This window comes from Hesperophylax consimilis, chromosome 10, assembly GCF_061612785.1.
Source record: "Hesperophylax consimilis isolate HC1 chromosome 10, BYU_Hcon_1.0, whole genome shotgun sequence".
NCBI lineage: Eukaryota > Metazoa > Arthropoda > Insecta > Trichoptera > Limnephilidae > Hesperophylax > Hesperophylax consimilis.
The window spans coordinates 32664290-32687105 of NC_142845.1; the positions used below are offsets into that span (position 1 = coordinate 32664290).

Consider the following 22816-nt stretch of genomic DNA (forward strand, 5'->3'; position numbering starts at 1 on the left):
CTTTCTGCCTACAGTTTCCACCTGGTTTTTCCAGCTCAGTTTGGCATCTATGATGACTCCGAGGTACTTAACCGTGTCAGAGGGTTCTAATTCCTTTCCATAGAAGGTTGGATTGCTCCATCCTTCTAGTTTCCTTTTACGCGTAAAGATTACTAGTTCTGTCTTGTCTGGGTTGACTGACAGTCCTGTTTCTTCACACCATTCTTCCACTGTTGCCAGTGTTGACTGTATAAGGCCTCGGGTTGTGTCTGCATCCCAACACCTTATTATGGTTGCCATGTCATCCGCATACCCTTGCGTATATAGGCCCCTGTTGTTGAGTTTCCGGATGAGGTTGTCCACCACCAGGCTCCACAGCAAGGGTGATAAGACCCCTCCCTGTGGACACCCTCGTGTCACCAGCACTTTGATGCTTACCTCACCCCTTGTCACCGTAAGTATCCGGCCTGAGAGCATGTTCCTCAGCCACCTTCTGGTGGTTTTGTCGAGTCCATGTCTTTCTGCCGCTTCATCAATGGATTTAATAGTGGTGCAGTTAAATGCTCCCTCTATATCCAGGAATAGCCCTACCGCCAGTTCCCCAGTCGCTTGTGCCTGCTCCAGTTTGTACACCAACCTGTGCAGTGCCGCGTCGACTGACTTACCTGCTTGGTAAGCAAACTGTAACTCGTGGAGGGGCTTCTCTTTCAATGCCCCGTCCCTTATGTACCTGTCCATTAGCCTCTCCATTGTCTTCAGAAGAAATGAGGTGAGGCTAATTGGGCGGAATGCACCTGGCTGGTCGTAGTCAGCTCTCCCCGGTTTGGGTATGAACACTACCCTTGTCTTCCGCCATGGTATGGGGATGTATCCGAGGGCACAGCATGCCCTCAGGATCTTCGTCACCGGAAGTAGGATTGTATCTAGGCCCCTCTGTAGAAGTGCCGGAAAGATTCCATCCTCTCCTGCGCTTTTAAAAGGGTCAAACCCTCTGATTGCCCATTTAACTCTGGAGGGAGTAACTATTTTAGCCGCAGTGTCCCAGTCCTTACCTTCCCGTGTAACTCGGGCTGGTGGTGGACCGGTATCATCTGCTTCTAACTTTTTGTAGCCGGGAAAATGTTTCCCCAGCAGTACCTCCAACTCCTCCTCCCAACTGTTGGTATATCCTCCATCAGCTTTTTTGAATGGGCCTTTTGCTGCCCCTGGGTCTTTTGCAAGAATTTTTTGGATTCTTGCAGTCTGTGGGATGGTTTCCACCTCCCCACAGTATTTCTCCCAGGAGCATGTTTTGGCTTTCTGGATTGCCACCTTGTACTCTTTCTGGTATTGCTTGTGGGCATCCCAGTTTCCTGACTTTTTGGCCTTGTTGAAAGCTTGCCTTACTATTTTCCGTAGCTCCTGCGGTCTTCTGCTCCACCACGGTGTTTGGTCCCTGGTACTTGTCTTCAGAGGGCAGCTATTTTCGTATGCCCTTATCATTGAGTCCCTCAGTACTTCTACTGCGTCCTCAATTTCTTCGGGGCATCCGTATTTAGCTGGGAATCTTGTCATTCCTATATTTAGTTCCTCCGAGTATCTAGTCCAGTCAGTTGCTTTTGGGTTCCTATATGTATCGGTCCCCGTTTTGCTTGTTTCTCCCTCTAGTTTAAATTCTATGTGTCGGTGGTCCGACAGGGATGGTTCGTCCGATACTCTCCATCCTGAGACTCTTAATGTTCCTAGGGTCAGGTCTATCACCTCCTGTCTGTTACTTATAACGAAGGTGGGTTCCCTACCTCTATTAAGAATCTCAAGGTTCACTGTCATCAGGTATTCCAGGAGGTCCTGTCCTCGTTTGTTGATGTCCGTACTCCCCCACACAGTGTGGTGCGAGTTAGCATCTGCTCCGAGTATCAGTTCCCTACCCTTCTCCCTGCAGTCTTGGACGAGTCTCGTTATTTCCCTTGAGGGTGGTGGTTCCACAGAGTCATAGGGCATGTATGCTGATGCCACAACTACTTCCCTGCTTCTTTGGTCCAGCGTGACCTGTAGCTTCACAGCCACTAAGTCCCTACTGCAGTGTTCGGGTAGCAGTGTGCCAGGTATCCCTCTGATGAGAATACAGGCCCTGGGTCTGTCCCCCGACTCGTTATAATAGATTAGACCTTGGTTCATGTTTAGTCCTCTGACCTTCCCCCTATAAGTCCAGGGTTCTTGGATCAGCGCGACGTCCACACTGTCCCGAGTGACTCTACTGCTAAGCACTGCAGTCGCTGCCGGACTGCGGTGCAAGTTTATTTGAATGAACTGTAAGTTTTTAGCCATTACTGCCTAATCCTTAAGTCATTCCTCCTATTTACGCTCCTCGGTGTTAGGAGAGCGCACTGTGAAAGTGGCCTTCCTTATCCCGACATGCGCCGTCATCCCCATCTCCCTCAGCACCTTCACACTTTCCTCGTCCACACTCATGATCAGGCGATACATGTTCTTATCCCTGATCGAGTCGTGGACGATCCATTTTTTTGTGTGTAGCCGGGGAGTCTGGTTCTCCAGCAGTTGTAGCAACCTCTCGGTGCTTACTGCTCCATTTTCGGGGATTACTGCCATAACCTTTACGTACTTTGGCAGTTCCTGCAACCCCACCACCTCCAGGTCGCAGCCCTGCCATTTCCGTATGGTCGGCACCATCTCCCTCAGCCATGTCTCTGACTCCTTGTCGGAGCAGGTCATTTTCAGGACGCCCCTCTGAGTGAAGCATTCGTCGAATCTGGGTTTGAACTGCCCCTTTGGGATGCTCAAAATCAGATCCGCGGCCGCCTCACTCACGAGGGCCTCCTGCTCTTTTGTAAATTCTTCCTCTCTGTTCCTATGTACTACAGCCACTCGAATTTTATTTCCAGCGGCTTCCGCATAGGTAGCAGAGGTGAGAATTCCTCGGGGCTTTTTCCTGGAATTTCCCGGTGAAAGCCCCGAGGGTTTAGGTTCTGGTGAGGTTCTTCTCCTCTTCCCAGCCTTCTTTTCCCCGGGCGTTCCAGGTTGCTCCCGGTTACCTTCTGCGGTCCCCGTTAGCTTCCGGTCTGTCCCTGGTTTGCCTTGCCTGGTTCCGGCCTTCGAGGTCCCTGGTTGTCCCCAGCGGACTTTTACAGTCCCTGGTTGTTCCCGGTTTCCTTCCTGCCGCCCCTGCTTCTCTCTTTTGAGTTTTCTCCTCGCAGCCCCACTGAGTTTCTTCCCACTGATGTGAATTTTTTTCACATCGTCTGACAGGGACTTTACCTTGTCTTCCCCAGCGGTGGTTGTTGGAGTGAGTCTCTTCTTTAAGTCCCCCCCTCTCCGCTGGTTCCCCGAGGGCCCCAGTTGGAGTCGGGGGTTCTTAAAGAAGTTATTTTCCAGGTCCCCTGATGGTCCCTGCATTTCCACGTCTGGATCCCCTGGGGGATCCCGCCGTGTTGCGTCCGTCGGAGGTCCTTCTTTATGGTTCCCAGAGGGCCCCTCAAGGGAAGAGTCCACCAGGGTGGTCCCATCTCTCCTCTCCACTTCCTCTTGGTTCCTCAAAGGCCCCAAGAGGGATGAGTCCACCGAGGCGGCCTCAACTCCTCCTTCCACTCCCCCTAGGTTCCTTAAAGGTCCCTCGTCAGTGTTGTTTTGGTTTTTGTTTTTACAGTCCATATTTGGTCCCACGAGTATCTAGGGAAATAAAAGGTCCACCCCAGCAGAGCCCCGAATGCTGGGGTAAGGTCTGTATACTCCGAGATGCGACCTTGTGTCTCGGAGGAACCGTTCGTGACACTGTTCCCCAGTGTCATTCAGCCCTGAGCACGGTATCTCACACCTTAGCTTGGGATGGCTATTGCAGGTCGTGTTTCCACTTCCTGAGCGATGGGTTCGCCACACTCCCTACGCTATCATTACATAATAATATTGAGTGCAATTTTTATTTTTCCTGTTAACTGCTTATGTTAAAACTACGCCTGCTCTCAACGCAGGGGTTCGTAGTGAGACAGGCACAGTGCATCACCAACGTAATGTAATTAATAAAGATTAATAAAAAGATAATACTTACTTTCTCTGAGGTCTCCACTTAACATGTCCCACTGAGGCGATTGTGTGTATTGTATATTCTAGAGACGGCTTCCCATGGATGTCCCACACCTGAAGAATAAAAAATTACAATTATTTTCCATTTCGGTCCGTGTTTCTTCTAAGTTTCCGTGACATGACGGGCTCTATCCTCCCCAAGGATAATATAGTTGCGCGTGAATATGTATGCGCATGTGTACCCTTCACCCCCCCTTTGCCCCTTGTCCCCTTTCCTTGACCCGGGCCCAAAGACAAGGAGCATTGTTATCGTTGCATCTTACCGCGAACATTCGTGTTTTTGTGAATACCCGCATATGTCGAACTCGGCTGTGACTGTTTTTTTGGAGCATCACAATCGTCCAGTGAAACGTTTTTACCCGCCGCAGTGAATGTCACTGTTTTGTTTTGTGTTAAGTGAGCGAATGTTAAAAGGGAATTGCCCTTAATTGTATGCAAGCTGATAAGTGTAAAGAACCAGCGGCTTATGGAGGACGAGACCAGGGTAAGTCTTTGGCCTTTCCCAATCATTTCCTCTTGCAAACACTAAGGCAAATTCAATTCGTTTTTGTTTGTCTTAGTCTTTATCGCACCACCGCATTCAACCCCCGCACAATTGCGAACGAAGGATTTGCGCACCACCATAATATAAAAAGAAAAAAGGTTGAATTGGCAGCCACCTCTGGAGCCCTAAAATACAAAATTTATTAATTGATTAAACTGCTTAACTTTACGCAATGGACAAAAGTTTGTTTTGGTTACCACCATCTCTAATGCACAAAGAAATGCAGGTATACTGAGTCTGATTTACAGGTGTTTAAATGGATCCTGCTCAGATGAAGTAGCAGCATTGACGCCCTCCACACCGTTGTACCAGTGAGAAACTCGGTTGACATGAACAGGTCAACGGATCACAGTAGTTGATACCGGCGAAAGAGAAAGAGTAAAAAATGTCTTATGTAAAAAAGTTTAAAACAATCTGGGCGTACACAAATAAGTAAAAGAAGAAAATATACTTCAATAAAATCTTATATCAAAAATTCTAGACATGCCAATAAAATATTTTAACAAAACTAAGAGGAATTTGCATGATGCAATTGTAAAATCGGGTGGCACACTACATACTTGCGTGGTTTTGTTTAGTAAATAAATTTATGATTATTTTCTTACTATCATGAAGTTTTTTAGTGTAAGAAATTTTATAATATTTTACATACCTAAATGAAACTATATTGAAATACATTCTGCAAACAAGATAATAATGAATCAATATACTGATTGAAAACCATTGACGTTTAAGTTCGACAACAGGATGAAGAGATAGCAGATATTTTTTTAAATATGTACAGGTAATTTGTAGGTTAAACAATACACTTGTTGACACTATGCACAGTGTGTTGATCCCAAGATATTATTGTAACATGTTGTTGCTCTATGGTATTTATAGAATGCGTGACATAAGTAATTTAAAAAAAATTCGGAGTGATTTGAAAACAGGAATCACGCGCACCATTTCAAATTCAAAAAAGAGATAAATGACCTAATTATGAAGGATAAACCTGGCAATTATTTTTAAATACATCTAATTGAATTTCGATTTTGATTTCGCGAATTAATGAATGCAAATCTTGGAAGTGGAAATTAACCCACTTCACGACATCCAATCGAGCTGTAACTCGACAGAAAGACTCATTGTCGATGAAACTGCATTCCATCAACTTTTGGTGGCAATCACGTATACACATGTGGACATATACGCATTTATCTGATATCGGATGACATTAAAGCAGTTAAAATACAAAATAAATGCCGGTCCTACCCAATCGGGATTTGGCACAGTCTTTAGCGCGGTTGACACCAGTCCCTAGGGAGGAAGGTTGAATCCTCAGTCAAACCCATAAAAAATATATTTTATTAAATACATAGGTATATTAATAAAAACAGATGCAATACAGTAAAAAAAAAACTTTGTGTTTTACGGGTTGATTTTTCATTCATCACGAATTTTCTCAGTTTTACTCGTGGTCGATTTTAAATGAATAAATATAAAGTTATACAAATTTTTTTGCATATTAATGCTGGATGTGCGAAATGTGACGTTTTTACATGATGCAATTTCGAACAGCTAGAAGTGATCATTAAAAATAGTCTAGATATATCATATTTTTAAATGTGAAGTTTTATATATTGTTTTTGTGTTTATTATTATTATTTCCAATACATTTAAAATTTTTGTAATAAACAGCTATTTTCAACACGTGGCAGTTATCGCCTTCTGTGGAATGAAAAGTTTGACAATGCCTTCGGAAGGCGAAATAACTGTCAAATGTAAACATAACTATAAATAGCAGTAATTTGAAATCATGCCCGATGTAAACCACAAAATTTATAAAAGAAAAAAAATTAAATGAAGTTTTATTTTAGTGTACAAAAACATTTGATAAAACTATAAATAACACTTATAAAACAACAAATATTATTGTAGGAAGAATAATTTCATTTCTACTAATCATTTTCCATTTATTATTGAGATATGTGACAAATACCTTTGTATTATTAAAATAAATAGAAGATATTATTGTAATAATCTAATAAACATTTTAAATTAAAAAGAAATAAATTATATAAAATACACACCTATTTATCTATCCGTTTCCTGATGATGATTTAGGTTATAATTATTAAAAAAAACACGTAAAATAGCACAAACTTCATAAATCTAAAATTGAGAGCACAATGGGAAGTTCCTTTACTCTCAATGCACCATGCAAGACTAAACACCTACAGTAACTGGTCACAACAGCTAAATATCTCATTGTATAAATGTTATCAGGTCTGATATACATATCTATACCCCACAAATGCCAAACACATCTGCACTGGGAACAATGAACTTAAGCGAGACTTATTATTATTTGTACTTATATCATAAGGTGATGCATGACTAATGTGATCAAATTTTTTTGTCACTAAAACAGGAGATTGGTAGACAGTTAATGTTTATTTAATTATTTTTTTTTATGAATGAGTGACGACTGTACGGAGTCAGTGCGACTATGGCATGATATTGAATGGAGTGGGGAGGGTAAGGAGATGGGGAGAGTAAGGCTGGAAAGTAACGAATCTACTAACACTATCACTGTCACTATTACTGGTCACAAAAAATGGCTATAGGCTTTTTTAAGCATCGTTTCGATTGTGAGAGGTGGTCTTTCACCGGGGTGATACTGAGAGCATCTACCATTCTATACCATGTTTGAAATGGGATTAGAAACACCGAAAAAATGGGATTGGTGCAACAAAAATATGGAGAATTTATTTAATTTGTGTTTTCAGCAGATTGACCATCTCTGGGCATTGGCTCCAGGATAACTAATTTTTAAGACAAACTTTTGCTCTCAATTTGAGCTTTCGGAAAACTGGACATTTTAGTGTCCTGATGCATTCCTTCTTGACTATGGGACAGAACACCAAAAAATGGTAAGTTCGGTCATGTTATGCATGTCGTATGATTTTATGGGAGTGCTTTACTTTCGATACCTGGCTAAAACTGATATTAAAATCAGAGATAAAATGATTAAGCGACCTTTATATATATTTTTTAATAATAATAATAATATGCACTGAAAATAAAACACTGTAAATCAGAAGGTCAGTTATCTTTTCTATTTGTTTAATAGTCTGTTGCCAGGCGGTAATATTTAATTATTACACATTATGACAGTAATCCGAATATTGTTTATACAAATTTATGATATTATAATGTGAGAAGATTGATAAATGCTTCTGCCGTAATGACATTTTAATCAATAAATTTATTTAAAATTAAGTCTAAATCACCTTGGATCATCTAAAACATGAAAATGTTGCAATTTGCATAATCTAGAACATGAAAATGTTGCAATTTGCATCATCTAAAACATGTAAATGTTGCAATTTGTATCATCTAAAACACGAAGATGTTGCAATTTGCTTAATCTAAAACATGAAAATGTTGCATTTGCATCATCTAAAACATGAAAATGTTGTAATTCGCATCATCAAGAACAAGAAAATGTTGCGATTTTCATCATCTAAAACATGAAAATGTTGTAATTGGCATCATCTAGAACAAGGCTGCCCAACCCCAGGCCCGCGGGCCACATTATGGCCCGCGAACGAATTATAAGTGGCCCGCGTGAACCATTTTCAAAAAACCCGCCAATCCGCCAATTTGAAAAAGTGTCGCGGGCCTGCGGTAAAACAAACAATGCCGCTTGCGCGCGGTCAGCAGTGTTGCCAACGAAGGCGATTTATCGCTATTTGGGCTACTCAGAACGAGAATCAGTGACGAAAAAATCTAACCTGTTGAACTTACTTTTTAAACAAAAATACACCGGTTCTGATATAGTATTTTTTGCGTCCGAAATGGAATCTTGTAGCCACCCCCCCCCCCCCCCCCCATGGAATTCGAAAAATTGTTGTGGGGAATCACATATGATGTTTTTGGGTGCGCGGAAATTTTTTTCAGCAAAGTTCCGTAACAACCCCCCCCCCCCATGGATTTCAAATATTTGGTGGGGAGCACTCATTTTGAATTTTTTTTGTGAGGAATTATGTTTTATAGAAATTCTCCCCCCCCCCCTATGGAAATAGGAACCGTCAGGTATTCAGTGGCCCGCCAGTGATTCAAAATCGTCAATTTGGCCCAACTATTAAAAAGGTTGGGCAGCCTTGATCTAGAACATGAAAATATTGCAATTTGCATTATCTAAAACATGAAAATGTTGCATTTGCATCATCTAAAACATGAAAATGTTGTAATTTGCATCATCTAGAACAAGAAAATATTGCACTTTGCATCACCTAAAACATGAAAATGTTGCAATTTGCATTGTCTAAAACAAACAATGATAAAAATGGTAAAAAATATCATTATTGTTTGTAAATGGACAAGAAACAACAAAGTAATGTACAAGAAAAGATAATATACAGAGTATTAAGGGACGTACTTGACTGACTAAAACCAGTGATTCCTGACATTTGGAGTAAAAAAAAGTTTATGAAATTTTGGTCTTCGGTGACTTTTGTGATGTTTTTTTTTCAAAATATATTTTTTTTTTTCCAAAAAATTAAAAAAAAAATCATTAACAAGTCCACAGGTCACTCAGCCGAGTAACCGCCCTATCGCTCACACCCTAGCTGTCCTATTAATACTAATGTTTTTTGTTAAAACACTTTTAAATCTAAATAATGTCAGGAATCACTAAGTAAGTCAAGTAAAGTCCCTTAACACCCTGTTTAAATGAAAAAAGGCAAGATGAATTAGAATAAAAAAAAACATAACATTTGCCTGAAAAGTTATCCTGTCAAGTTATGAAATAAGTAAAGTTTGACACACTCAACTTTACAAGCGGCCAAAGGAGGAGCTAATGATGTTTTTTTAATCTAGCGATGCAACCGACTGCAAAATTAAGCGTGTCAAGTTGTACAGGGTCGGACTAGAATAAACCGTATTGTTTGATGTGTGGATACGAGATTTCTATTGAACCAGTTATAACTACACGGGTTCATAAGTCAGTAAATAATTCAGACAATTGACAAAAGGTTTTGTTTTCACAGAGGGCTCAGACTTTGTCTTTTGCAGCTATATCATAACAACCCGAAGATAAGAACAAAGATATTACACACAAGTGGATAAATATTTAATTGGAGCCATATAATCTGTTCATATGTACCAATAATAATATTGCCAAGTTGATTGACTCTATCTGTTATGTAAATAACGCAAAGTATCTAATACTTAAAGATTGAATAAATTAATTTTTGAATTTACCAAAAATAAATGTCCTTGCTATTGAGTAGTTTTAAAAAATATTATGTACTAGCGTATAAACAATAGAGTGTTTTGCTTTTACGTCCAACAGATGGCACTGTTTTTCAAAAAGAGCATGTTTTTACCAGAGGCGGTTCCTTGGTACGTGCATTTGTGCATTGCACTGCTTGTCTTCAATCTCCACATGACAAATTACAACGACATCTGTGCCCCAGTGATACATGTAAGAAATTCGTAATTCCCGTCAGGTCATTATTTGAGCTATCTTCTAGTAAAAAAATCCCGCGCAAGAGCAAGCGGTCGTGCATACCCCGATATGCACAGAACCAACTTTTACCATACTACTAAAACAGCATCGGGCGGTATCGAGACAGCCCGAAGGAGCCGAAACGGTGACATGAGCGAGACAGATTACACTCTTAACGTCAAATTACGTGTTAGAGCAGTGCAGATACATAACCCATCCGTGCATTATCGAAGTGCTTTGACGGCGAGTGAATTTTGCATCACTTTGATCATGCGTAATCCAATGCGTTTGGAATGGATTCGCTTAGAAATACTAATGTTCAATGTTAACGCAACAACATTAACACATTGGAACTCGTTCGCGGTGAAATCAAACGGTTTCGCTATATTTTCAACAATGAATTGAGTGTCCTTTATTTTCAAGATAATTTTGTATTATTTAATCAGTTATTTTACAAATATAACTAAGAAGATAGAATGAATTGCAGTAGGTGTTACCATTCATTAATTTGCTCCACCTAAATTACAGACTAGGTACATTTTAAAAGTGAAATGCACTGCTGGTAATTACAGTCACGGGCCGCGTCTGGTTTTTACCTGTCACCGGTGATATCTATATAATATAGGTATTATGGCTGGTAGCATTGCTGCTTACCTTCAGAAATCGGTGCCGATAATTGATTTGACTCCAAATTATAAATGAGAATTACGATTGAAATAAATCGAACTTTATTGTTCATATAAATTTACACACGAATCAACGTAAATTCATCAGAAGGATTAGGGAATAAGAAACAAACGAACTGTCAACGAAGGCGGTTAGATCCAGAATAAAATTAAAATGGCCAGCTCTCGGCAGTGCAGCGATCCGCTAAATATTGCCCGCGGAAAAAAGGAATATTCCGCATAAATTATTGTTACTTCTTATTCCCTACAGTATATAAAAAAAACACACATTTTTGTTGTTTGTTTTTGGGGTGTTATGCCGTGTTGCGCTAACTCCTTCTTTAGCCGACGTTTCGGACAGCGTTGCAGTGTCCATCATCAGGGCAGATCCGGTAGATCCGAAGATGTGCACATCTCTCTGAAGAACTTTTGGAGATTTAGGATTTTGAACAAACGAACATTTACATTTTAAATACCAAAATCAGCTCCCGTAGGGTGGACTGACCTTATTTGTTGAGCAGTGTTCCGTTTAATCGTGTTCGAAATGTTTTGGTAGTAGTCAAGTAACGGTGCGAGAAGGAAATAAATTTGGCCTGACAATATTGTCGTAATATCGGTGAGGACAAGAATAGACAATACAAGACAATCTTGCCTGAAAATACGGAGTTCTTGACGGTGATACCATGCCGGCAAGAAATTGCCATAAATAGTTGCATGTCTACGAGAGCCTTTGTAAAAAATACACAAAAAAATGAGAAGTATTCAGAAATTAACAAACCAGAATTCAAATGTGCAACTCGGATAAATTCTTTGATAAGTTTCTGAGATAACATTAAACAATGTTGACAATAATTTCACAAATAGATCATCATAATAACCTTATTGATGCACCAGACTGAAACCAGTTATAAGCATGTAGATTTAATTTTAAAAAAACGTAACTACCTACTTTATGGAGATTGCTACATAATGTTTTGTGTACCTACCAAGTATTTGATAAGGTAAACTAAAACTCGTTTTTAGCGCATATGTGTTTGTGTAATTTATTTTGTTAAAAATAGCTGAGATAAATAAAGTAGGTAGGATTTATTTCGCACAGAGAAAGAATAGAAATGGTCCGAGATAAAAAAAAATATATAGGTCACAGATAAGAGTGATATCGGATGAAAGAATTATAGAGGAGGTGTCATCGGTCAAAAAGATAATTTTTTCAGTTTTTGAGCAGCCTTTCAACACTTAGGACGGGCTGTTGCACAGAGTTTGAATAACTCATCAAATTTCAAGTTCTGTGAAAGTCCTATTCAGGTTTTCTTAAACAACTGGCCCACGATAAAATAATAACAGAACTTTAATAGAACTTTTACAGAACATGAATTTTAAGTTCTGTGAAAGAACCAGTCCTTAGGTTTAGCACGCATTGCTATTAAACGCAGCGGTTTTGGAATAGGTGAGTATGCCAAACTGCGTACAAACACGCACTGCGGCTGGTGTTTTACTTTAATTCTATTTCATGGTATACTGAAATAGAATTAAGTAAAAACGCGAGCCGCAGTGCGAGTTTGTATGCGGATTGGCGTTTTCAGCTTTTCCAAAACTGGTGGAGCGGCCTTTTTCACAAAAAAATTACAAAGTTGCCTCTAAAATCACGAAAAATCGACTTCTTTAATGGCCTACATTTTATAATTTAAAATACAAATAAATAAAGTAGCACATGTCCATCTATAAATAGTATAAAATAAAGTCACTCTTAGTGTCTGTCAGTTTATGCGCTTAGTTCTACTAAACTACGCAACAGATTTTAATAGGGTTTTCACTATCATCTAGAGAATTTCTTCCGGAAGGTTTATATATATAATACATGCACATTATATTTATAAGAAGTAGAGAAAAGTCAAGCAACACCGGGTACACGTCAGTTTGTACTAGATATTTACAATACCTTTTGTTAAAAAAAAAGTTTTTTGGTCTCAAATTCAAATTTAAGTTTTGAATGAAGAGGACCGTGCAGCCGTTCCGTTCAGCAACCAGCTGGTTGTGTCCAAGAAATATTAGAATCAAACTAAAATATCAGAAATTAGTGGAGATCACTTTTATTTGATAAATCAAAGACCTTCATAAGTGATATCTAATACTGTAGTAAGAAGGTCGAAGAAATTAACATTCTGATAAATAATAAAAATATGTTGTTTTATCATTTCCTGTTTATCGAAAAGGCTTATGTGTAAATTTTTTTATTCGCAAATGTCTAGACATTTTTTTGCATATAAATTAGAGTAGGTAGAGAATAGAATGTAATTTTTTGTGGTATCAATAAAAGTAAATCGTTACTTCTTAGTATTAACTAAAACATTATTTTAGAAAGCCTTAGACACATTACGCTATTTTATGTGCGCATAAATAGGGCGTGACATGTACATATTGTATATTTGGCTGACACACTAAGCTATAATCTTCCTCAGATCAATTGGGGGACTGCTGCGGAATATCATTTCTTTGTATAGGATCTGTCACTTTGACAGATGACAGCCGCGTAGTTACGGCGCTCCGTAAATTGTTCCGACGGTCGCATATTTTTCTAATATAGCCTGGCTAGCAGATCACAGCACATATTGTCGCCACGCCCAGTAATTTTATAATTTTTATATCAATTTTCTTAAAATGCTAACAAAAAATAATATGTATAGGTATGGATATTGGAAAGCCAAAAATTAATAATTAAACTAGGTTGGTGGTTTATGAAAATAATGAATACAATATGCTTGAATTTCTTTATGTACAATAAGGTGTGTATTCTTGTCTTTTTAATTTTAAAAACTATTTAACTGACATTATTTTTTAAACTTTGACCATTTAATCAACCAAAAGTATCATATTCTTGTTTAAAAATTCAGAAGGTCAGAGAAATTAACACTCTTAAATTAAGAGATAACAAATAATTTAAAAAAATATCAAGTTTCCTAATGAAAAATAATATGCAAGGCCAAATAGAAATGACTGCCCATAACATAAAAGATATACATTTCTATAATTTTTTGTTGCCTGTATTATTCGATAATGAGAGAAAAAAAAATTATTGAAAAAGTGAAGGTAATGTTTTCAATAATATTTAATTTGCAAGCCGAAAAGAAATTGTTAAATAGTAATGCAAAAAAGATTAATACTTCTATCATTTCCGGTTGTCTGTAATTGTACAACGGAGGGGTGAGATGTATTTGTGAGTGGTCCATTGACCCATCGGTTACAGAGCTGGATGCAAGGACAGATCTGATACCAAACCGGTTTGATCCAACTTGCACCGAAGGAAACTGATATTGGGAGCTGGTTGATCTGGATATCGTGCTCAAACGCCAAAGGTCCTATCACCAGCCTATAGGTAAACACTACATTATTGACATTTATCACTGGTGCGAGTTGTCTAATCAAATGTTTAATAATAATATTATGTTGATGTTCTGTTGCATAGTGGAATATGCACACAATTTTGATAAGCGAGAATCATAAATCAAATAATGAAAGTTGTATATTTTAAATAAATCTACATTTACGTCTATAGTATGTACACACTTGCTCCAAGTGCTAGATTTAAACGGAAGATCTCTAATTTTCAAAGAGAACTTTTGGAGGTTGCATAAACTATTATGGGTGCACTTTGTGTGTAGTTAAAGTCTTCCTCTTGGGAATCTGATAACCCGTGGTAGCAATTTTGTTAACTTGTTGGTTATATAATATAATAATATTGTAACTATGTTTCCGAGTGGTAAGCCCTCAAAATGAACAATATAATATTAATAATAATATTGTTACTTATCTAAAGTTGGACTTGAATTAACCTCTAGCGTGCCAGAAATCCACCGTGGATTTCTGATATTTGTAGCTGTCGTGTGCCGGCGAATCCACCATGGATTTGCTAGTAGCTAGGCACCACATTTGCCTCGATTTTATGGTATTTTAAACCTTGAAAATTGCTCCTAGCACACTTAAATATATTTTATTCGTTTGGCAAGGAAATAATGTATCTTTATATTATTCTAGCTCTTCGTGTCGTCACTTGCAAATATATTTACTTTATCTGTGAAAAAACACGACACAAAATTTTGTGTTAATGTCAAAATGTCAAAGAACGCGTATTTAGCTGGAAAATACAATAGTATTTTCATATGTCCTCATTACAGATACTATTTTTTTTATGACATTAGAAAGAAAAAGAAAACATTTCTCTGAACATAAGTAACCTTCCTGAGAAAATAATTAAGGCGATGCACTACTTAGTAATGCAAAATCATGTGTTTTTGGTTTGAAAATTTGGTGGCCTAGAAATGTTTCATAATATGCTTTAAATAAATACCGCGAGTATAATACATCTTGGCCTTTGAAATAATCGAGTATTTTTTACATAAGTCTTTTTACAAGCCAAGAAAAAAATAATTTATAAGGCCTATGAAAACTGCTTTAAAGTTCAAAATTTCCTACTTACGAACCCATTATCGGTTATGGTTTTATTGTATAATGTGGCAAATTAAGTTATTTATAAAATGATCAGAAAAAAATTAAATATTTATGCCTGAACATCCACAAAATAAAATAAAAGGCACTTTTTGGCCCTGTTTTTTTCTTGCATAAATCAAAACAGGCAGATGGTGTTAAGCGGGAATTTAAGCCTTATCACCATCTACGTAAGGAGTGTTATTTATGGCGGCTCGATTCAAAATATTACACGACGTAGTGCATCGCTTTAAGATAGATATGTTTATACATTATCTGGTAAGACGGTACAATTTAGAAAAAACATAATTTTGCAAAAAATAAGTAAGTTATTACGAAAATACTGTCAGCCGGTGTACAGCGGGAAGACAACACGGATAACTTTGCGAAGGCTTTTTAACTATACTCGATTGCAAAAACAGTATATGGGTACCGATATTAAAAAACCCAATTAAAATATAAAAATTCCATTGCGTTACTATATAATACACATTTATTACAAAATTCATGTCATTGTCAAAAACTTATCTTGTAATAAACGGTTACTATAGAAATATTATTACAATCTCAAATATTAAATTATCTTTATCTATATTATTTGTGAACTCGACTGTCTCCAACCCAATAAAAAACATATTAAGTTTGTACAATTGTGACTAAAAATAAAATATTTAGAAATCCATATTAATATTTTATTCTTATTTGCAGTCCATAGAGGATGTAAAGCTCTGCCTTGCACCAATAAAAAAGAACCAAAAGAAATTCTGACCATTTTGTTTTTACTAAATTCATATTAATATGATGTTAGAAAAGTACAATGTGACCTATATTGCCACCTTGATAAAGGCGGAAAGAAAAGAGTTGCGAAACCTTTGATTTGTGATGAAGAAAGAGGTGAAGCTAAAGTAACCTTTGCTTGTATAGTGGTGTACTGGATGAATCAAACATTAGTCTTAATTATAAAGATTCCCTAACACACCGCTGCAGCTATACGAGGAAGAGGGCCGTATTCTGCTTGGGTTAAAATCGTTACTCTTAATAATATTCACGCCAGATTTTTTTTACACTGGCATCACTTTGTTCCAAACCTCAAAAACACAGTCATTTTCGCATATCGCATCTTGTTGCTAAGTTCACATATCTTCAGATTGTCTTGATTATTGTCATTGATGTGGTCTGTTTTTATTTACGTCGAAATCTGGCCAGTTCGATTTTGGGTAATTTGGGTAAGTATTTGCTTTGATAAATCAATATTTCGATAATGCTGCAAATGGGTATTACTTCTTTTTTACATTTTCACTATGCCACAGATCGGTATATGAAAAAAACTTCAAGAAATTCGGGCATTATGAGTAACGATGCAATTGTGAGTAACATTTTCCACTATACTGACCTTATACACCATATAATAATTGTACAGTGATTATGAGTAAGACGGAATTAAATTTAGTAATAATTTGGTTTTTGTTAGGACGCTAAAGTGGGAAAAAAAAAAAAAAATTTGAATCATGAAACTATTTAAACGGAATTGATAAACGTCACTACGCACTCAGTATCTTCGTGAATTTTCGAGTAAAAGGGGACTGCGGACGTGTATTCCAAACTAAATAGTTTGAAAAACTTTCCATATGCACTATCGGTGCAAATACATTCAAAAATGTCCCCTTTAAAATTATATGTCATAACCTTAACTAGAAACAAGAAAAAAATAATCACAGATCAAGAAGGAATAAAGTTGGTGTACATATTCCTTACTTCTGTTAAAATTGATGCAAACTGGCGATATACGTTTTCGTATATGCGATATACCGGTATGGATCACATTACGCTCCTAGACATTTTCCATTCTGTGGCAGACAAGCAACTCGACAAAGCACTGTGACCTTGATATGTATGTACTGATATTTTAGATATTTTTACTATTTGGCTGATAAGGCTGTCGTAAAGGCGGAATCAAATCAGCTGTTAATAATAATTTAATAAGTGTCAGACAATTTTATCAGCTGTTAGAGAAATGTGCAAATTAACAAGGTTTTTGAGGATAAATAAGAATATGCAAATAATGCTCGAGTGGTAATAAAGATTTGTTTTCTTCAAGGTTTTGCTCTTAGATAAAATAACAATGAATTATATATAATTTTTTTTATATCCATAATATCTATACAGTTACGCCCTCAATGGCACATAAAACGTTATAAATCTGAACTTATTTGATTAAATGCAAACAGATGTAATTAAATTATTCCTCTGATGTAAAAAAATTACAGAGGAAGAAATACAAATCACTTACAAAACTCTTTTGACCCTTTAGGCTAATATGTTCGGTGAACCAACAGCTAGTACCCGCAGAGTCTATTTGTTTGGTTTAGCGAACCAACAGCTAGTACCCGCAGAGTTTATTTGTTTGGTTTAGCGAACCAACAGCTAGTACCCGTAGAGTCTATTTGTTTGGTTTAGCGAACCAACAGCTAGTACCCGTAGAGTCTATTTGTTTGGTTTAGCGAACCAACAGCTAGTACCCGTAGAGTCTATTTGTTTGGTTTAGCGAACCAACAGCTAGTACCCGTAGAGTCTATTTGTTTGGTTTAGCGAACCAACAGCTAGTACCCGTAGAGTCTATTTGTTTGGTTTAGCGAACCAACAGCTAGTACCCGCAGAGTTTATTTGTTTGGTTTAGCGAACCAACAGCTAGTACCCGTAGAGTCTATTTGTTTGGTTTAGCGAACCAACAGCTAGTACCCGTAGAGTCTATTTGTTTGGTTTAGCGAACCAACAGCTAGTACCCGTAGAGTCTATTTGTTTGGTTTAGCGAACCAACAGCTAGTACCCGCAGAGTTTATTTGTTTGGTTTAGCGAACCAACAGCTAGTACCCGTAGAGTCTATTTGTTTGGTTTAGCGAACCAACAGCTAGTACCCGCAGAGTTTATTTGTTTGGTTTAGCGAACCAACAGCTAGTACCCGTAGAGTCTATTTGTTTGGTTTAGCGAACCAACAGCTAGTACCCATAGAGTCTATTTGTTTGGTTTAGCGAACCAACAGCTAGTACCCATAGAGTCTATTTGTTTGGTTTAGCGAACCAACAGCTAGTACCCATAGTCTATTTGTTTGGTTTAGCGAACCAACAGCTAGTACCCGTAGAGTCTATTTGTTTGGTTTAACGAACCAACAGCCAGTACCCATAGAGTCTATTTGTTTGGTTTAGCGAACCAACAGCTAGTACCCGTAGAGTCTATTTGTTTGGTTTAACGAACCAACAGCTAGTACCCATAGAGTCTATTTGTTTGGTTTAGCGAACCAACAGCTAGTACCTGTAGAGTCTATTTATTCGCTTTTTTGAACAGCTAATATGGTCTCATGGAAATTGTTTTGTCTCCCTTATATATTATGATAAATGTTTCTTTTTCTAAATTTTTCTTTTTATATAATTTTTTTGTTTTGTTTAAATTTTTGATTTCATATTCCTTTCTTACAAATTTAAATGACTTATATTAGGAGGAAATCTATAATTGGTTTTATTTTGGCTATATAATACTTATGTATAAACTGAAATAAATGTAAACTGTCGATTTCCCGAAAATTATTAAATAAATATGGTGAAAAATATGATCTAAACGGTTTTAGAGAGAAAAAATACGATATATTACATTTTTAAATATAGAAGCTAACCACAGATTGATTAACATGTAAACCTAGACAAAGGTTCCAACCGCAATTTGAGATAAATTTATGAAATTTTTATTAATTGTTTTTGTATAAAACGACAAAAAGTGATGTGACAATGTAATTTTTATTAATGTTTATAGTACATTTGACTATTCAAATATGTTTTTTTTTCGTTATCAGTTATTTTAGTTCAGTTGTTATTGGAAAAAAACGAAGGTGAGCCATTTTTAAAACTTATGCACAATACGGTGTTATAAAAAATGCTTTGATGTGTATAGCGTAGTGTGTCAGCACCCTTATCATTTTCTGAACATGTAAATTTGACTATTCTAAAATGAGAAAATTGTTGAAAAATGTTAAAAAAATGTCATAATATAATGTTTTCTATACTAAATAAAACATTAATAATAAATAAAAAAAACCTACTTTGATAGTTTTATCCCTAGACGCCGTGGCAAGCCAGTGGCACTCGGGATGCCAATCGCAGGCAAACACTGGGCCCGAGTGAGCAGTGAACTGGTGGAAGCACTTCTCTGCCCTCCGGACGTCCCACAGCTGGACGTTTCCATTTTCAGACACTGCGGCGAAGGTGTGCTGTGCGTGGGGACTAAACTGGACGTCACGTACTGATTCTGTGTTGCTAGAATTTAAGGTAAATTACTACATATTATGTATACAATATAAGAGGGGGGTTTAGGGGAGTTCACCTTCCCCTCCCCCCCAACGGCCTTAAGATTCCGTTCGATAAAAAATAGTACCCGCTCATAGATCACATTCTTGGAAAATATAATAATATTATTTTCACCTACTATTTTTAGCAATGTGACTATCTCTTTTAGAAATGCGATGTAAATAATAAGTTGCGGCGAGAAAGGGCCCAAAAAACATTCTAAATGGGTAATTAAAGGTCCCTTTCTTTATCAGAATCTCTAAATAAATATCCTTGTATACATAAATTGACTGAACCACATTTACAATAATCGTTTTACGTCAACTGAAGGACTAATTGTACCTAAGCATTTAAACAAATATGGGCAAAGAACACTGGGCAACATGATACGTAATTGCTTAAATATGTTACCTGCTGAAATTAAAAAATGTACAAATGTAAAACCAAATCTTATGTTAAAGACTTGGCTCGCCGAAAGAAAAAGTTTGTATTAGAATATTATCACTAAACTATTTCTAACTGCATGTATATTTTTATAGTACATATCTCTTTAGGCTATACCTCTTATGCATGTGTACATAGTTTTTATTGATGTTGATACTATGAAAGTTGACCTCCACGTGATTGTTATTTAAAATGTTTTTCTTTTCAACGTGAAAAGCACCCTTTGACAAACTACTACAAAGTAGTTTATTGGGACTATTCTCTTTCTTGTATTATTTCTTATGTGTAATATTGTAACGTGTTGAAAATAAATATTACTATACAGGGTGTCCGGAAACTCGTAGTACAAGCGGGAAACTGGTGAATCTACATCACATTTGGAGTCGATTTTGTAGTATATTTTTTTTTGATTTGAGCTTTCGTTATCGAGTAAATCGAGTTTGAAGTTGATTTTTTTTTTTTTTTTTTTTTTTTTTTTTAATCAAATTCTTAAAAATTATTACTGAAGATCAAAGTACCCAACTAATTAAAACTATTTGAAAGTAAAACAAATGAAGAAACTCGGATTTGAAGCATTATTTTGAAATCACCCTTCATTTAACCCGGTGTAATCATAAAATATTTCTGCTCTGCAGGGTTAAAACATCTGTTGTTCAACCCTAAACACCAGAAAAAACTTTAACCCTAAAATAGCTGAAAAATATATATTTTTTTTTTTGTGAAAATGCTCAAATCAAAAAACTTTATGTTTTTTTGGGTTCCCCATGTGGTGTAGATTCTCCAGTTTCCCCCTTGTACTACGAGTTTCCGGATACCGTGTATATTCTTTTTAAAATTTAATCAACACAAAACAATTTACTATGCACTACGTCAATATTTGATCAAGTATGATATTATAGCCCGGGGAAGAGCAAACGACGCCGCCATTGATCTGATTTGTAAAGCTCAGAAACTAATTATAAAGATTATTCTAAAACTACCGATTACAAGCAGTTCGGATGAAATCTTTAGGAGAATCTGTGTTTTGCAACTTTATGCCAAAAACATAATAGCTCAATATATTGTGTAAAAAGAATTAGAAAACTTACTTACATTTTTATACAATTAAGAAATATCCTAAATCTTTCAAATATTAAAATGGTTTACTTTGCTCTTGTACAGTCAGTGTTGCAGTACGGAATAATCACATGGGGAGGTATCTATAAGAATAATCTGTATTCGATAGTAACAACACAAAAAATGATAATCAAAGTTATTATTAAAAAACCAAGAATTTTTCCAACCAACGAACTTTTTGAAAAATTTAAGGTCCTACCGATTTCAAAACAATTTCAAAGAAATGCTATTTTAAAAGTTTTTAAAGATTCTGAAAGGTCCTCAACGCGAAGTATAAGACCTAGAACATCTGGGAACATGTATGTACCTAGATGCAATACGACAGCTGCACAACACCATCATGAATATATAGGCCCAAAGTTATTTAACGATTTACCGGACACAATAAAAAGTGAGAAAAATTATTTTAAATTTAAAAAAAAACTTTCGTTGTATTTTTACTTACTTTTATCGATGATTTTCAGATACATTCTGTTTCTTATATTTTTGTTGATTTTTCTTTGATTTTTGTTGATATTCTGTTTCTATAATTATTTGTAATTTTCTTATTGTACAATATTTTGAGGTATTTTACAGTATTTTTGAAAATATTTTTTTTCCATTTTTGTAACTGAACATATTATTATCTATATATATAAGCACATAGACTAGCTCCCCAGTTTGACCCGAGAATATTTCTCTACAAATTGGGTAAACAAAAAAAAGTGATGTCTGATATGAAATGTAATATATTTTTATCTCTTGTGAATATTTACTTTTTTTCTAAATAAATAAAAAAAAAAAAAAAATATCACCCATGTAATAGAATAAATAAAGATGTATAATAAAAAATAAAAATAAAATAATAATAATGGTTGGATTATCTTGATAGCCTTGTTGTCATGAGAAAATAACCACAAGGGCGCTTATAAATGTTAACCAATTAGACACACTCTTAAATACGCATAATTACCAAAACAACACTTCGATTCAACTTAATTATCGTTATATTCAAATTACAGGAAAGGGAAAATAATGCATTTAAATAGCAAACAATTGGAAGGCGGGTTTGTGTACCGCCGCCCCGGGAACCATTTATTCGATAACCAACACTTCTGCCATAGGTCATCTCAAGTGGTTCGTTACGTTTGGTGACTTAGCAGGGGTGCCAAGTTCATCGGGTGAAGTGTGTTCAGGATTTGCCCGCCCACCGGCTGCATGGCATACCAGATTGAGAGAGGCTAGTTTGGGGAGACCCTTTGACCTCTCAAACTGGTCTCCAAGGGCCTCCTATCCCACACAGGGACACAGTTAATAAAAAAAATCCATTATTATAAATTATTTAAAGCTTTTTGTTCCAATTCCGTTACATTTGGTAGTAACTGTCAAATGTTACAGATAATAAATAATATTTCTATCAATATTTAAGATAGTGGCAAACTATGACCGCAAAAATTTGAACAAAATTGCTATTTAAATGCATTTTTAATTTACGGTAAGTTTTTCTTAGTAATCTTCTATTGTAATTTAATTGAAATGAAGAATTGTTCTAAGTAATTATGTGTATTAGAGTATATACACAGTAAATATTTATATTAAAGACAAAAAAAAACTTTGTAATATACAACTTTTTTATTGAATTAATAACTGACAACCAACTAGGTTTCGCTTAGCTTGGAGTTAATATAATAGTCCTGAT

General features: G+C 36.4%; 1 protein-coding gene across 1 annotated transcript in view; it reads right to left on the reverse strand.

Annotated features, from left to right (window-relative positions):
* The window catches only part of Wdr24 (WD repeat domain 24), a 54229-nt gene that overhangs the window by 17281 nt on the left and 14132 nt on the right, over positions 1-22816 (reverse strand). Inside the window, exons 5-6 of the mRNA XM_089636396.1 lie at positions 19335-19548; positions 4022-4110 (exon numbers count right to left, since the gene is read on the reverse strand). Coding sequence (XP_089492522.1) covers positions 4022-4110; positions 19335-19548 — 303 coding nt within the window. The remainder of the gene's footprint in view (positions 1-4021; positions 4111-19334; positions 19549-22816) is intronic.